General features: G+C 35.3%; 1 protein-coding gene across 8 annotated transcripts in view; it reads right to left on the reverse strand.

Annotated features, from left to right (window-relative positions):
- Window positions 1–14,754: 14,754 nt before the first annotated feature.
- LOC127801546 (AT-hook motif nuclear-localized protein 4-like) overlaps window positions 14,755–17,800 on the reverse strand; it is a 37,899-nt gene continuing 34,853 nt past the window's right edge. For 5 of the 8 annotated variants that reach the window (XM_052336772.1, XM_052336773.1, XM_052336779.1 and 2 more), the window contains 2 exons: window positions 15,449–15,613; window positions 14,771–15,185 (listed from right to left, as the gene is read on the reverse strand). In XM_052336772.1, the coding sequence (XP_052192732.1) occupies window positions 15,048–15,185; window positions 15,449–15,613 (303 nt within the window). In that variant the 3' untranslated portion in view covers window positions 14,771–15,047. Of the gene's footprint in view, window positions 15,186–15,448; window positions 15,614–17,800 lie in introns of all 8 variants that reach the window. The other 3 variants (XM_052336780.1, XM_052336782.1, XM_052336778.1) reach the window with 3 other exon arrangements.

Raw genomic sequence — 17,800 nt, forward strand, 5'->3', positions numbered from 1 at the left:
CATCTCTATTATCTAGCATGAATGCTTCATTGATTTGTGTCCGCTGCCCACCTCTAATTTCCACCACATATCGTTTGCCAAGACTGGATAAACAAAGTCCTTGGGATTGTTAGGTTTTTGTAATTTCTCCATGCAAAATTGCTTGATTAGTGGAATATCCCCTAGTGGCGGGATTGTGAGTGACCAATTATCTGGAGTCGAGCAATTATCTGGAGTCATGTCTCCCAACAGTCATTTTTGTAGCTTCTTCCAACCAAAGCCATTGTCTATCATGATCAATATACAATTGCTACCTCATCTACTCAGGAACTTCCACGAACTAGAATCCAAACTCCAGAAGCTAAGAAGATTTGAATATTGCTACAATATTTTTAAAATATTGCTAGAATATTTTATAGATCTTTTATATTCTTTGTAATCTTTCCATAATTGGTTCTTACCTTTTTTAATCAAAGAGCCTATACATACCCATTGTATACCTCCTACATAATAATAATAACTATACAATATTCTCTTACTTCAACAGCATGTATAAATTCAAATGTAGCAATTGAGGGGAATTTTCAACTCTAGGGAAAGAAATTCAATTTCTAAAGATTAAACAAGAGGGTAAAATGGTAAAGGCGGTAAACAAATGGGAAATGTTGAAATAGAATAGAAATTTTCTTTTCTGAAAATTTCTTTTATTTTGTTGCCATTTACAATTTACAGCTCATTGTTATTTGTTGGAAAAGTTCAGACCCCTGTCATGCTACTGACCTCATCTTTATACTTTTCAATAACACCAGAGAAATGTGTGGGATTGCCCTTAAAGTTGAAGGAAATTTCCATGTGTGCGGCCATTGGGGATTTATTTGGCATGTGCCCAATGTGCATAAATTAATTAATGATTAAATTTACTCTAATGTTGTCCAATTTGGCTGAAGTGATATGGGTTAGCAATTTATATTGTGGATTATGAAAATTTCATACCATATGTAGTTTTTGTTTTGATTTTGACCATTCAATTCCTTTAATGCTTTCTATCTCTGAATTAGGATTCAAATTTATGTTGGTGCAATGCATTTGTAACACAATGCCGCTATTGATGCATAATTGGCATATACTGATATAGTTAATTAATTTCTAAAATTCATGAAATCAACTCATTTATAAAAATGATGCCAATGCACCATTCTATCAAAGTAATTTGCAAAATTTTTGTATGAATCACTTTTTATAACTACCAACAATAATATTAAATGCATTCAACATGTATGTTAGTGCAGCTAAGCATGGCTGTATTCCTTATGTTCATTGTAATTTTGGAATCAACATGTCGTGCTTCCTTATTCAGCTTTTTCTAATTCTTTTTGCATTACATAGTTTGTTTGGGAATTAATACATTTTAGCATTTCTTTAATAAAAAATGTATTTTGAAGGCCAAGCCTGTTTGATTTTTCTGTTAATTTTTGTGTGTTCATTTCCAATTTCATTTTTGGATTTCTGCTTTCAAATGAATCTGTTGTTTGATTTTGCTATCATTTGAAAGATCTGTTTGTGTTATTTTCTTTATATAGTGAATGAACTTTGGTGCCAAAGGTAATCAGTGTCACAGGTAATAGGAATATCCTTAATAGAACTTTTGTGCTTAACGTTTATCTGTGCTAAAGGTAATTAGGGATGTGAGAAGTGGTCAGAGGTCATTACAGGCGGCCAAAGCTTCTCCTAGCACTAGAATGATTGGGAGAGTGTTGTATTTAGGGAAGTGGGAAAGTTGCCTCAATGGACCTAGCCACAGAGTAATATAGGTGTTGCCAAAGTTGGGGGATCACCGGAGGAGCCCCACCCAAGTTGAGGAAGTGTTGAAATTGGCCTGTGAATTGCCAATCCACATGCCAGAGAAATGTTGAAGTTAGGGAATATGTTCAGAAAATTTTGTGATGGCTTGTATTTAGCATGATTTTGATTCTTAACACTAATATGTTCAACGTCTTTAAGGCATGATTTTCCTCCCTAGAATTGTTGTAAGGTTCATGGCAAACTGCCACCAGAATTTAATCAAAATCAAAATCTGCAGCCAACAATATTGAAGATTTCCTAATAGATCAACTCAATATAAGGAAAAAGTTCAAATCAAATCATTGGTGACGCAAAATCTTAAAACCATGACTCCTATTGGAACTGGGAATGCCATACAATATGGCCCAACCATGTATGCAGAGATGCTACTTTCACAACACCTATCATACATACAGAATGACAATCATTCCATTAGATAGTAGTTGCTTGATATATTCATGTCTCAAAGTAATACCCCTAGAGCAAAGCCAAACATAGTTGTTTCAAATTCACACTACAAACGAATGGGCCATTATTGACTGTGGCCAGTAAAATATCTATCACGAATTTTTCCCCAATCACTCCCAATAAGAATAAACTTTGATTTCATAGTGGAACAAGTTATAAACGTCTGTTTATAGGAATCCCATGAAATGATCCCACCACTCAGGTAAAAATCCACACAAACGGAGACAGAATATTTCTTACGCTTTTAATCCAACTAGCATTAGTATAACTTCAAGTACAACAGGATAGCTTAGGTAACCCTAGATCCTCCAATCTTTTCAGAACCCCAAAAGATTCTAGAAATAGTTTTCCAATGAGATGCACTTGGATTACTAACGTATTCATCTACGTTCCACCAATTTTCATAATAAATCACCGAGGATTGGACAACTATGCATGATACTGAATTGTTTCATAATATGACATGTACCCAAGAATAATGCTGAAATATGCAACAAAGCCTAATACATTATATTTTAAGGACAGAACACTTGCCTAATCATCACGACGACGAAGAGGACACCACCAGTTCCACTTTGTTGCAACTGTGGAAAACCAAATAGAAATTAGGTTCTTGAACCATATAAGGATCTCTCAGGACATAACAAACCCATGGTTACAGCTTTAACCAACCATAGAAATTTCACCGGGGGTCTTCCTTCGTTGCTTCATGGCTGGCCATGCGAGGATCCGGTTGCTTCTCCTGTGGAAGAACAGGGGTCCCGTTCGTCTGGCTGAGCCTCCCCTCGGATGACATTTAGATCCTACTGAACAATCTCAGCAAATTCCAATCTTGGGGTGTCATTGGCTTTGTGATTTTGAGGCTAAAAAGGACACCAAGCACTTTTTCACACGCAATCGGTGCATTGATGAAGGTTACTAACCCCGCTTCAAATATTCACCCGTTCTCTCTCGCTTTCCCTGCAACTAATGAGAGAGGGAGAGAGGATAACCAATCTGTTCCTTCCTGCCCAAAAGGGGTGGTGATCGGAGGGGAGCTTGCAATGGCAGGGAACGGACTTGGGGAGTGGCTGTCACCTGCGACGCTCGTAAGAGAGTAAGTTGGCAAAGTATCAATAGGCTATAAGAGAACATGGATCCACTCTTGATAGAGCTGATTTATACAGAGAGAAAAAAGGTTCTCGTGCATGAAATATTTGCATCAGCTGCTGCATAGTAATGGGACTGGTTATTCAACACCAACGGGGCTCCCTAACGACGATATGGTGCCAACGGAATCTTCATTAAATCAGAATATGATCTATCATTAATCAGGATAGGATCCTCACTAATAAGGATGGAATTTAAAACGAGCGTGAGAGAGCTCAACGTGCGACAATAATGATGTTGTTATAGACTGGCACATGACTAAAATTAAATTGCAAGAAGGGGGTTGAGATTGGGCCATAGATTAGGGGTCAAGACTGGGCTGAGGTTAGACCGGAACGATCCACAATCCATTCACATCTATAGAGGCTTCCAACATCAGGAAGGGAACAAATAAATTAATGTCCTGATCTTGGCATCATCATAGAAATCGGACGTTTGGAAAGGAAAACGATCTCTGATTTGACGAAGAAACTTGATGGGAGACGATGAAGCCTTGTGGAGAAGTCTTAACAGTTTCTGATATCATAAAACCTAAACCAATGCTTTTTATGCTTTGAATTGAAACACTCTCTGTGTCTTGCAGCTGCAGAGCAACAACCACCATTTTTATGTTTCCACGTTATACGTTACATGCACGCTACTCAACGAAATAAAATTATATTATTTCACGTTAACATTAATAAAAATTATAATTATCTTAGGTTGATATATTATGATAATATATGAACAAAAGATTGCTCCCATTGAGCACAAGTCTTGGCTCTACCACTGGTCTCTCTCTTTTTCATCTTTTGAACTCAAGTTTTGAGTCTTTAAAATATAGCTTAAATCATATTTAGATTAATTGGTTCGAGATATTTTATCCCCTCTCTCCATATTTGAATCCAAATTTGTGTTCGAGTTACATTTGTTGCGATGAACCCAAATAGATTCAATACCTATTTAGGTTTATTGCACGCCAACAATGAATTTAGATGTCAATGATGAAACCCAATGAGTTCATTGCTATTTCGTTTTTTTTTTTTTTTTTCTAAAATCATAAGGGACGAGAAAGGATGAAGGATGAAATAAACATTTTACCTCTTTGTTTAATATCAAGAGAGATCCATATGCAATAGTTCTACATGCCTAATTGTAGTGACTGTATCTTTTGATTTAAATGAAGTTTTAGTTTTTTTATTTTTTAGTAGGCATCACCCACTTTGTCTATTCCAAATTTTATCGTGAGAAACCCTTGACAAGGTAAAATCTAATTGGTTTAGATAATAGTGCATACCAGCACAATTTAGTTTTTTATGCCATATTCAACTATCGTCATTTAAAAGTAAGTAGAAATTTTATATTAGATGAATATATCATGCAAGTAAATTATGTAGATATTTTCATGTCTAGTCCCAACAAACACAACTTCATTTCCATCATGCACAACACATTCAATAGATTTAAAGTGAACATAAATAATTTTATCATATAATTGGTTAGTGCTAAGCAAGTTATATTTTAGACAATCAATGTACAAAACATTTTTAATGATAGTGAGTTTCAAGATACTAATACTTCCAATACCTTTTATTTTTTCCTTTCACATTGTCCTCGATTGTCGCGTACCCTTTTTTCTTTGAGATTGAGTTCAAGGAACAAGGATATGTCTCCTATCATATGATAGGAAGATCCACAATATAAAAACCATCTCAATGTTCAATTTGAAGAGTCTGATATGTTCAAAGTTTCATTTTCTTATTTGACAAAGGATAACTCTATTTTCAAAGGTGAGTTTTTGCATGATATTTTTCAAGTTTTTCAAAAACATCATGAAATGCATCAAGTAATTGATAGTGAGTGAAACCAAAAGATGAGAGATCAAATATTACCTCTTCTTTAATGCTTTCACTGTCACTATCCTCGTTACTGCTCCATATTGTTATCATGGATTTCTTCTCCATTTTCTTTTGCTTCTTTAGTATGGGACACTTTGATTTGATATCTCCCAAACTTCTTGCATTCGTAGCAAATTACCAGGTCTTTAACTTGTCCAAATTTTTCATGTTCATCTTCCTCTTCATTGGCATCTTTTTCCTTTTTCTGATGAGAGCTAGCTCATCCTCATCATTGCTTCCTTCTATCTTCAGCATCTTTTTTTCCTCAATGGTCTTTAAAGTTTTGTCCTTTTTATTACTTTCTTCTTTTGCATCTTGAAGGTCCAATTCATGAGACATTAGTGATCCCATAAGCTCATCTAGGCCAAGACATTAGAGATCGTTAGCTTCTTGAATGATTGTGACCTTTGGCTTCCATTCTTGGGAGAGGCACTTCAAAATCTTTCTTACTACTCATGGTTAGGATAGACTTTGCCAAGAGATTTAATATTGTTAATTATTTCAGTGAAAATAATAAATATTTCATATATGTTTTCATTAGTTTTCATTTTGAACAGTTCATAATTATGAACTAATAATAAACCAATACCTTCATGAGTTAGTTGTAACATATCACATATTTGTTTACCAACATCAGAAATAGAAATCTTATTAAACTCTATAGGAGATAAAACAAAATATAATAGATTCATGGCTTTAGCATTACTTTGTGTTATTCTCATATCTAGTTCATCATATTCATCTTCTTAATCTAGTTCATCATATTCATCTTCTTAGGGATTATTAGACCATCTTCTTTAGTAGGAAGATCTATATCCCTAGTTATGGCTCTCCATGCCTCGTATATAATTATTTGGTTGCACATAAATTCTCATTATAGCTTTCCAATATATATAGTTGGTTCGGGATCGGTTTGTGTGGTTTGCCCTTTAATTGTTCCATTATCAATGAAATTGGTCACGACTCAATATTGGAATGAATTAATCAAAGACAAGTAGAAACATGTTCTAATACCACTTATAGAAAATGTTCCACAAAGAGGGTGAATTAGGCTTATGAAAAATTTAATCTTTTTTAGTAAAAATCTTTTTGTGATAGTTGGTTTGAGATATAAGATTTTTATGATTTTTTAATATATATATATATATGGAACAAAAAAATCTATAAGAATTATAGAGGTTCAACTATAAGAGCTTACATCATCTCTCTTCAAGATATCCCTTGAGGATTTCACTAGAAAACAATCGCTAGCTTTTGTTCTAGAGCTAGTAACCTCGATTAAAAACCTAACATTTGTATAGGAGCTAATAAACCTTGATTACATTTCCTTGTAAACAAGATAATCTCTTGATATAATAAATACAAATCTCACATAAAATCTTAATATAGAATTTACAATGCATTTAACAACAAAAACAGTAAGTGAGCTCAGTCACAACTTTTCAATGTTCTGCATACCTTTTTGCTACAACATAATAGCTCACTTATATTAGTGACTTTTTTGTGTCTTGGTTTAAAAAATGTGAAAACTTCTTATGGACAACTTCTTCAACTAGCCAATAAAGACAGAAGGATACAATGACTAGAAGAGATAAGGCAACACAGTTCAAAAGTTGATATTATCTTCAAAAAATATAGACTCTCAAGTCGACATAGTTCAAGATGATAATTGTTACATGCATGAATTAACGAAAATGATGACAGTTCTAACCGACTAGTCATTATTTAATTCATCAACAACTAATCATTATTTGATTACATATAGTTTGGAATCAGTACTCGACTAGTCATTGTAAGTGTATTTAATGTATAATTCTAACCGTTAAGACAAATAAATTGATCTAAACTTTCTCTCACATATTGAGCATTATTTTTTGAATATTCTAATTATTATTTTGAGAAGGAAGGAGGTTATTTTTGCAGATATTTCATATCTTACAACAAGTATAAAAGGAGAAGATGAAAAAACTAGAAGCTACAAAAATACTACCTACTTCTTCCTAAGAGCCAAAAGATCCTTCAAGCTTTCACTTTTCACTTACTGTAAAAACAAAGAGAGTGCTTTATTCTTCCTATGCTTAAGTCTTTGTAATTGAGAGAAGTATTCTTTTATTGTGAGCTTTTTTTGTAAGATTCTCTTGTATCATTTTCACTTTTATTTCTTGTAATCTTTATAGGTTATGTTGGACCGAGCGAAAGACTCAACAAGAACAGAACATAAATGACTGATTCAGAACCCTAATACTTTTGGTAGTATCAATAACACACTTGAGCAACAGAATGATAAATAACACAAAAACAGATAGGAAATAAAGGAAGAGGACACCAGAAGTGGTTCACCCAAAGGACTACGTCCACATTGAGCTCAGTAAGAAAGAGCTCACTGCACTATATCAAGTAGGGTTACAAGAATCCAAACTAATAGACTGTACATCAATGGTTCTTCTAACAAAATAGCCTCACAATCAACAAATACAGATTAGAAGCAAACCTAAGAACTAGAGATTACAATGAAAAAAAAGAGTATATACAAATCGAAAACAGAGCTTACTCAAAGAACCCCATAGCCCGATCAATCTCTCTTCTTCCTCTTTCTTTCTGCTATATTTCTCGTCTTAATTATCATCCCGAGGCACTATTCCATTTATATGAGAGTTGAACGGCTGGGATTGAGATTGATAAAGGCAGCATCGATGGCCATCGGTTAATCGTAGAACACGATTAACAAAAAAGCAGAGAGGACAAGCAAAGGGGCGTCGGGCAGAGCAAGGACAATCAAGAGGCGTCGGATATCAGAAGAGACAAAGCCTTGATGGTTGCAAAGTGGTCGTCCATCAGCCGTCCACGTGGATTGCTGAGGTTTCCAAAATTGCCCTCCAACAAGACGATAACGTTTTGATGCTTCACCCACAACAATCTCCACCTTGAAGCATCAAGGGGAGAATGAACCCAATACTCAGAACATAGTGCAACATGCTTCAATTTCTTACCATCATCGCTCTAGTCAGTTGAAGGATCAACCCACATCAATGTGCAGCAAACTCAAGCAAAGCTTGAACTTGGCTACAGTCAAAATCTTGGTTCCCATATCAGTTGGATTTTCCTCAGTAGAAACCTTTTTTATCATCACAATTCCATTTGCTACCAGCTCTCGGACAAAGTGAAACTTTACCTCAATGTGCTTAGACCTCTCATGATATACTGGATTTTTACAGAGGTGGATAGCACTTTGACTGTCCGAGAATACCACCACTTGGTTTTGGAGCAAATTTATTTCCCTCAGGAGGCCTTAAAGCCCTGTGGCTTCTTTAAAGGCATCAGAGATTGCCACGTATTTTGCCTCAGTGGAAAATAATGCAACCAAGGGCTGCAATTGTGACTTCCAACTGATGCAGTTACCTCCCAATGTAAAGAAGTAAGCTGTAGTGAATTTCCTGGAGTCTTTGTCCCCTGCAAAATCTGAATCTACATACCCCACAAGATCAAGATTATCATATCTTCTTTTATAACACAAACCAATGTCAACAGAACTATTTATATATCTAAACAAGTATTTTAAGGCATCCCAATGAGGTTTCCCAGGGTTTGACATGAATCTACTTAGTAAGGAAATTGAATAAGCAAGGTCAAGCCTGGTACTAATTATAGAATACATAATGGTTCCTATGGCATTTGCATATATAGGGTACATTTTCCATTTTAATGATTTCAAAATTTGAGATGGGACATTGAGCTTTTGAAAGCAAAAAATGACCAACTAAGAGAGCCGAAACAGCATTACAATTATTCATGCCAAATCTTTGAACAGCCTTTAACAAGTAATCATGTTGCTGAATTTTTAAACTGAAATTGCTTCTATTTCTTTCTATTTTCATTCCTAGGATTTTCTTAGCATGCCCTAAGTCTTTCGTGTCAAATTTCATATTTAACATAGATTTCAATTCACTGATTTTAGACTTGGATTTGCTAATTAACAGTATATCATCTACATATAGAAGCAAATAAATAGGAATATCTAAAATGGTAAAATAGAAGCAATTATCATACTGACTCCTAACAAAGCTAATTTCTGAAACAAATTGGTCAAATTTCTTATACCATTGTCTAGGTGACTGTTTTAGGCCATACAAAGATTTCTTTAGTAAACAGACATGCTGAGGTTTATTTGAGTCAGTATATCCAACCGGCTGAACCATAAATATTTGTTCCTCCAAGTCACCATGCAGGAAGACAATCTTAACATCTAGTTGTTCAAGTTCTAAGTTAAAATGAACAGTAACAGCTAGCATTAAACGGATAGTTTTAAACTTGACAACTGGGGAAAATATTTCATTGTAATCTATTCCCTCTCTTTGGGTAAAACCCTTTGCAACTAACCTTGCCTTGTACTTAATTGGTTCAGAGGGTGACATATCCTCTTTTAATTTGTACAGCCACTTACATTGGATTAATTTTTGATCCTTTGGTCTGGGAATAAGTTCCCAAGTCCTATTTGCAGCAAGAGATGTCATTTCTTCATCCATAACTTGCTGCCATTTAACACTATCTTGAGAGTTGACAGCCTCCTCAAAAGTAGAAGGCTCACTATCCCTCAATTCATACCCGGCAACTAGGGCACAGTAAACTAAATCTGAATATGCATATCTTGAGGGTGGTCTCATTGCCCTTCTGCTCCTATCCCTAGCTAGTTGATAGTCACTAAGATTCTGTTGGGGAACACTGGTTTGTTCCTCCTCAATATCAGGGTTTCCTGTTTGTTCCTCTTGATCAGAATTTAGATCAGAGGTGTGGTCAGTAGAGGAAGACACATTTCCCAAATCTGGTTCACCTGTGGTCGAAGCACCAGATGTGTTATTTCCCATAGCTGGTTGTTCCACCTGAATTTGAGTATCTCCTAAAATAGTAAGATCATCTAGTTTTCTGTTATCATCAGATATTTCTGTGTTTGTTATCTTACAAGGGAATTTAGATTCATTGAATATGACATCTCTACTAATAATTATCCTAACTCCACCTGAATGCCTATCCCACAATCTATATCCCTTAGTACCTTCCTAATAGCCTACAAACACACATTTTTTGGATCTGGGTTCTAACTTTCCTTCAGATTGATGAGCATATGCCTCACAACCAAAGACTCTTAAGTGTTCAAAGTTTACTTTCTTATCATACCATATTTCTTCAGGGCATTTAAAATTTAGGACTGTTGAAGGGCTTCTATTGATTAAATAAGATGCAATTGACAGGGTCTCAGCCCAGAAGGATTTAGGCATTCCTGAGGTAAAGAAAAGGCACCTAACCTTTTCAAGTATGGTCATATTCATCCTTTCAGCCACTCCATTTTGTTGGAGTGTATTTATAACAGTCTTATGCCTAAGAATGCCTTGTGAATTACAATATGCATCAAATTCTCTATTACAAAATTCCAATCCATTGTCTGTTCTTAACACCTTAATCCTCTTATCAGTTTGGTTTTCTACTAAAATTTTTCATGTTTTAAATTTTTCTAGTGTCTGATCCTTGGTTTTTAGTAGGAATACCCAAACTTTTCTAGTGTAATCATCTACAATGGAAAGGAAATACTTGTTACCACCATGGGAGGGAACCTGGGATGGTCCCCACAAATCAGCATGCAGGTATTCTAGGCATACATTCGCCAGGTGAGTCCCTTGATAGAAACTGAACCTGTGTTGCTTGCCCAGAATACATGGCTCACAGAAATCCAAGGATCCAGCAGACACTAATCCAAGGTAGCCTTGGTTTTTCAGTGCCTGCAGGCATTTCATGCTCATATGACCAAGTCTCAAGTGCCATATATCTGTCTCATCAGATTTTATAATGCAAGCAGAATGCATATTAACAGAAGGATGAAAGCAACCATTTAAAATATACAAACCATATTTCTTAGAGCCAGACATGATTAGATTATCACCTTTCAGAACATGCATGAAACCGTTCTCTACTTTATATAAGAAACCTAACTCATCAAGAGTGCCTAGAGATATTAGGTTTCTCGTCAAGCCTGGTACATACCTCACATCAGTTAGGATTCTCACTTTGTTATCATGTAGTTTTAAAGGTATATCACCAATTCCTTGTACACTACATGATTGATTATTTCCCATATAGACTGTACCAGTTTCCTTTTGATTAAAGTTTTGAAACCACTCTCTATTAAGGCACATGTGAAAAGAACAACCTGAATCCATTACCCATTTATTTTCAATAGATGAGCTAGAGACAGTGAGAACTTCCGCTAGACAGTTTGAACTACTTGCATTTACATTTGTGTTACCCTCTTGTTTTTGTTTCCTAATGAAATCATAGCAATACTTTTTGATGTGTCCCTCTTTTCCACAGTGTTAGCACTTCCATTTTGATTGTTTCTGTTTTCCCTTCTTATCCTTTTTCTTTCCTTTAAACCCTGTTCCACTAGATTGATCACTATTTCCTATGTAATTCTTCTTATCACTTTTAGCTTTCACAAACATATTGTTACCAAATTTCCTTGTTGTATTTAGTTCTAGTTCTCTTGCTTTAATACACGAGATTACAAGATCTAAACTAGGAACTATTCCAGTATAACGTAAAGCATGTTTAACAACATCATATTCATCAGGCAAAGAATTTAATAAAATCATGGCCTCACTGGTGTCTCCCAGTGCTTGGTCAGTACCTCTTAACAATAGAGCTAATCTAGTAAATTCATCTACATTTTCATCCATTGATTTAGAGGTATCCATTTTGAAGTTAAACAACATACCTTTTAAATACACAAGATTAGGAGCAGTCATCACAGAAAATAAAGAATCAAGTTTATTCCAGAGATCTATAGGGTTAGATATACCATCTACCTTCCTTATAACGCTGTCACCGAGATGAAGAAATGTGAGGTTGTAAGCCTCCTCTCTGATTTCCTCAGTGCGAGCAATCTGGTCTATAAACCATTTCCGATCATCTGGTTCCAGTGCAATCAGCACTTTGTGATGAGAGAGAAGGACTCTCATCTTCTTTTTCCAACTACCGAAGTCTCATTTTCCGTCAAATATTCTGATTTCAAATTGGGTGGACGACATCTTCGATTTGCATAAAGGTAACCTAGACCTCTAGATTGAGATTCTCTCAGCACACACCCACTAACCGAGAATCGAAGAAACCCTAGAGACTCGGTTTTCTTTACAAAGCAAAAACAAAGAACACCCAAACGCAGAAATCATCTGACCCGGATTCTGACTCAACCCTAGAGCACGATTTATGAAACCAAGCTCTGATACCACTGTTGGACCGAGCGGAAGACTCAACAAGAACAGAACATAAATGACTGATTCAAAACCCTAATACTTTCGGTAGTATCAATAACACACTTGAGCAACAAAATGCTAAATAACACAAAAATAGACAGGAAATAAAGGAAGAGGACACCAGAAATTTTTCCGTGGTTCACCCAAAGGGCTACGTCCACATTGAGCTATGTAAGAAAGAGCTCACTACACTATATCGAGTAGGGTTACAAGGATTCGAACAAATAGACTGTACATCAATGGTTCTTCTAACAAAATAGCCTCACAATCAACAAATACAGATTAGAAGCAAACCTAAGAACTAGAGATTACAATGAAGAAAAAGAGTCTATACAAATCGAAAACAGAGCTTACTCAAAGAACCCCACAGCCCGATCAATCTTTCTTCTTCCTCTTTCTTTTTGCTATATTTCTCGTCTTAATTATCATCCCGAGGCACTATTCCATTTAAATGAGAGTTGAACGGCTGGGATTGAGATTGATAAAGGCAGCATCGATGGCCATCGATTAATTGTAGAACACGATTAACAGAAAGGCAGAGAGGACAAGCAAAGAGGCATCGGGCAGAGCAAGGACAATCAAGAGGCGTCGGATATCAGAAGAGACGAGGCCTTAATGGTTGCAAAGTGGCCGTCCATCAGCCGTCCACGTGGACTGCTGAGGTTTCCAAAATTGCCCTCCAACAAGACGACAACATTTTGATGCTTCACCCACAACAGGTTACGCCTGATCCATGAAAATATAGTGGTTATGGTTGAGACTTTGAAAATTCCGTTGTAAGTGATTTGTAGCCGATCCCGTTTTAGAAGTTACCTAGTAGTTGGTTAAAATATTTGGTGAGGAGATAAGGGAGTGGAGTAAGCTAGTTGAGCCGAACCATTATAAATTTTGTTATGTGCTGCTCTATTTATTTCTTTTTATTTCAGCATTTATATTTTACTTCTTATATATTTACATGTGTTTTATGACAGTTATAAAAATATATATGTCTCTAATATATATAATTCACGGCAAATATATTCAAAAGAAAGTTTAAATTCTACTTTAAGCAAATTTGTTATCAGTTGTAATACTCACATCAATAGCTTTCCAAAACTTTGAAATGATCAAATTTTCTTATATTGAATATATTTTATACTTATTACATATAATTTTCTGACAAAATTATACTTAAAGCATCAATGTTCATAGTTTGAAAAAGTCCAAACTATTTTATATAAAGATTCATTGAAATCAAGAAAAGTTCAAAAACACCCAATTCACCCCCTCTTAGGTGTACAGTATGTCTTAATACTTCAAATGTACTCCTTGATTTAAACATCTATATGAACCCTTAGTAATTATGATACATTCTAGACATGTTTCAGACTTTTGTAGCATGGGTCTCAAATGTTTGTATGAACCCTTGACTTAAGGATACATACTATACTAGAATTGTTTCAAGACTTTTATAACTTATTTTTTAGATGTTTGAATAAAGACATTGAGTTTGACTGTAATTTAAATGTTTAAACATGCATTTCAAACGATTTAGATAAGGTTGAATTTTTGAAGTTGGTTCAAACACTTATTTATTCTTCTTTTCAGATTTTTAAAGAGTCACGTTAGAATTGTATTTTTTTTTTTATGTTATAAAGTATTTTTGTTATCATTAAAAATATTTTTTATTTTGTATGTCATGATCAACATCTATCTTTTTTTTTTTATGATTCCTCCAATAATTCTAGAGTAATTTGAGGTGAACTTGATGCCATTAAGTCTTATCATGAAATTCTGTGATTAATGATAGTGTTTCTTTTCTAATGTTTAGAAAATTAAATTGGGGTATGGAATAAAAAACAGGAGAGATTCACGATCTAGTCGTAAATTTGAGATACATTTTTATAAAATAAAATAAATATATATTAATTAAAATTAGATTTCAGTTCATTTTAGTTAATGCTGTTAATGCCAAAGCTTAATGGATAAATTAGCAACAAAACGAAAATATAAGAACAACTTTGCCAAAAACTAAGGAAGGGGTATGTATGGTAATTTATCCCTTTGACTTAAACATTATATAATTTATTTAGTTACACATTTCTTAAAAATTAAAAAATTTAAATACTATTTTAACAACGTTTTAGAAAAGCTGTCTCCAACTTTTCTCAAAATGCTGTTGAGAGCTTATTTCATCGATCAAGTTAATTATAATTTTACCCTCAAAAAGCTCAAATATTTTCAACTCTCTACCCTTAAACATCACATTCTCTCATCCCTATGCCCTTCATTATCGCAGCTTTCATCTTCGACGCCTCCATCGCCACCTCCTCCATTGCCAATGGACTTTGAGATAATGAAATCCAAGTGTCTTTTTGTCTTGTTTGGTCCTCTATTTCACAAAGGAACAAGAAGAGTCTGATATAGGAAGACGACGGTAGCAGCTCTACTTCTATTTCTTTGCTTGTTCCGGACAATCAGCGGGCAAAGGCAAGTCTGCTTCTATTTCTTCCTCCCGATTGTTCGATGTGGTTTCTGTTGCCACAAAGTTCTCCTGATGCCCACTCCGCAGAAAGCTGCCGAAGACAACCTAAATATAGCAATATATCAAATCATGGCGAATCCAAAACTACAACTACCACTGCTACTGTGGAATCCAATGAGAAGATGAAAAAATCATCAGGACCGAGAAGATGTTCTGCTAATTCATGAAAGAATTCTGGCCAACAGCCAAGTTCGCCTTGTCTCCAAAATTAGGAATGAAAAACAAGAAAAAGGTGGAAATGCAGGATCGAGACTACATGGTTGCAAGCGCCATCTTTTCCCTCCCTAGAAAGAAAGAAAGGAGCTCACCTGTACAGGAATGTCTGCTATTATTCTTCCCGCAAGTGCTCCCCCAAATACATGACCGCCAGGTCTTGCTAAAACCACCTTCAGGCAACCTGAGCTATTGAAAGCTGAGGTCCCAACCTCTGAGGGAGCGAACAATCCTGACAGTGAAACAATATCGAACATTCCCTACAAAGAGTTGTAGAAAGGACAATTTAATTTTTTATGTAACAGAGAGAGAATGGCAGTGGCCAAGAAGGTTTGCACATGTCAACAGCCAAAATATGCAGAATCAGGGCGGCTTATAAGTGATTTCATTTGCACAAACCACAACCACTAAGCATATGCATGCTAGGCATATTAGTGCTAATAACAGATATGATAAAACTAGGATTAGCAACGAAACATATGTATCATCTAAAAGAATGAGTATGTGACTGGTATCCATCTTACTATTTTATTAGTTCATTTTCTACTCTGTTTTTCTCAATATGAAGTCCACTAAGACACAGAGAATTTTAAAACCAATTTTAGTTATTTCTAGGTTCAGGAACTGGATTTTTTACTGTTAGCTGCTTGCACCAAAAAAAGAAAAGCTTGGAACTCAACATGGTCATGGTGTTACAAGGGTAGTTGAAATTTTTACATTTGAATTAACCATAAATTTGCACTAGCAAATAAGAAAAAGGTCAAACAGATATTTCAGCAGTGCATTACAGTATATTTTCTACTATAAATATCAGGATATAAGCTGAATGGAGTAGAGAGAATATCCGCAAATATTTTCCTTCTTTATTCTGAGTACCGTATCACAACTCCCAAGCCTATCATCCATTCTTTCCAATAACCAACATCTTTTATGAGTATATATGTGTTTCCACTTTCCGCAGCAATATCTTGTTATAAGAAGCCATGCGTTAAGGACAAATGATAATTATATTGACTGTGTATTTATGTTGGGACGGATAAAAATGAGAAGGCAATATTTTGACATATCACTAGGGTCATATAAGACAATTAATCTATTCATAACCTTTCCATTTAATGGCTTCACTAATTCTAAGGCTTTTTGCTTATTGGCCAGAAACCTCAATTTTTACATTCCTAGGTTCATGTTTAGTGCCCACTCATGCAAAGGAATTCCAGTCACAGTGTTAAAAGCATTCTATCAGCTATTCCTGTGTATGCAATGTCTTCAAGTTTTCTATTTAAAGTGTGTGCCAAAAAAAAAGGGGGGGGGGGGGGGGAGGGGAGACCAAAATGATATGCAATTTTTGGTGGGAAAACCAAAGGGTGCCTGGAACGAAATGTGCAAGCCTATGGGAGTTGGGAGGTCTGGGCTTCAGGAAATTTAAACACATGAATAAATTCTTCTTGCCAAGTGAGCATGGGAACTGCTCAATCAGGCTACTACAGCACAAAAGATAGCCTCTGGGCCACCATAGCACTTCAAAAGTGAATTTTTGGAAGCTGAATCTTCCCCGCCTCAAGTTCAGCAATGTGGAAAATGATTCTAAAATTCAGAGTATTATATCTAAAGGTGCCTCACTGTTGGGAAATGGAGACTCAATTAAAGTGTGGGAGGATCCTTGGATTCCAACATGCAACCCCTTCAAGCCCCAAAGCCGAACTCCAGACGTCAGGAATCCAGTGAACATCGAAGATCTAGATTAGCAATTTCATTCACAGAAGAAGGATAGGCTTGAGGTTATTTTCATCAACCTCAGTAACCAGTATAATGCAGATCCCCCATTCCTATTCAAAGCAAACCTTGTAATGAACTTGGGTAGATGATACAGTGCACCGGTTTTGACTAGGGCAGGCTGAGTAGCTTACAGAATCCAACAACGATGTCCTAATCGACACTCTGCACCATCTCCAAAAGATTGGATGAGAATCCAAAAATCAAGGATGCATAACAGACCAAAAATGATGCTTGGAAAATTAGCTGCAAGAGCCCTACCAACAAGGCAAAGAACTAGCTAGAAGGTTTTCAGTCTCTGATGAAAAGGGTGCAACTATTATAGAAGAAACATACATGTTCAATTGTTAACCACCACCTCATATAAAAACTTAAACTATTAGATAGAGGATTAACTTTATCTTTTATATTATTACTTTTTACTCTCCCCTTCATTGTGGCTAGACTTCACTGTAAAAATGGTCCAACCACTTGCAATAAATTAGATATTGTGTCGACAATGAAATTTGAATTAAGGACCTTTGCTTGCTTTGATATCATATTAAATTGTTAAACTACCATCTCATACTTATTGTTAGATAGAGAGTTAATTTTATCTTTTATATCATTATTTTTTACTCTCAACAATGCACAAGCAAACTCAAGTTTGAAAATAATTTAAAATGCAATAGAAT

The sequence above is a fragment of the Diospyros lotus genome, chromosome 5, assembly GCF_014633365.1.
Source record: "Diospyros lotus cultivar Yz01 chromosome 5, ASM1463336v1, whole genome shotgun sequence".
NCBI classification, from domain to species: domain Eukaryota; kingdom Viridiplantae; phylum Streptophyta; class Magnoliopsida; order Ericales; family Ebenaceae; genus Diospyros; species Diospyros lotus.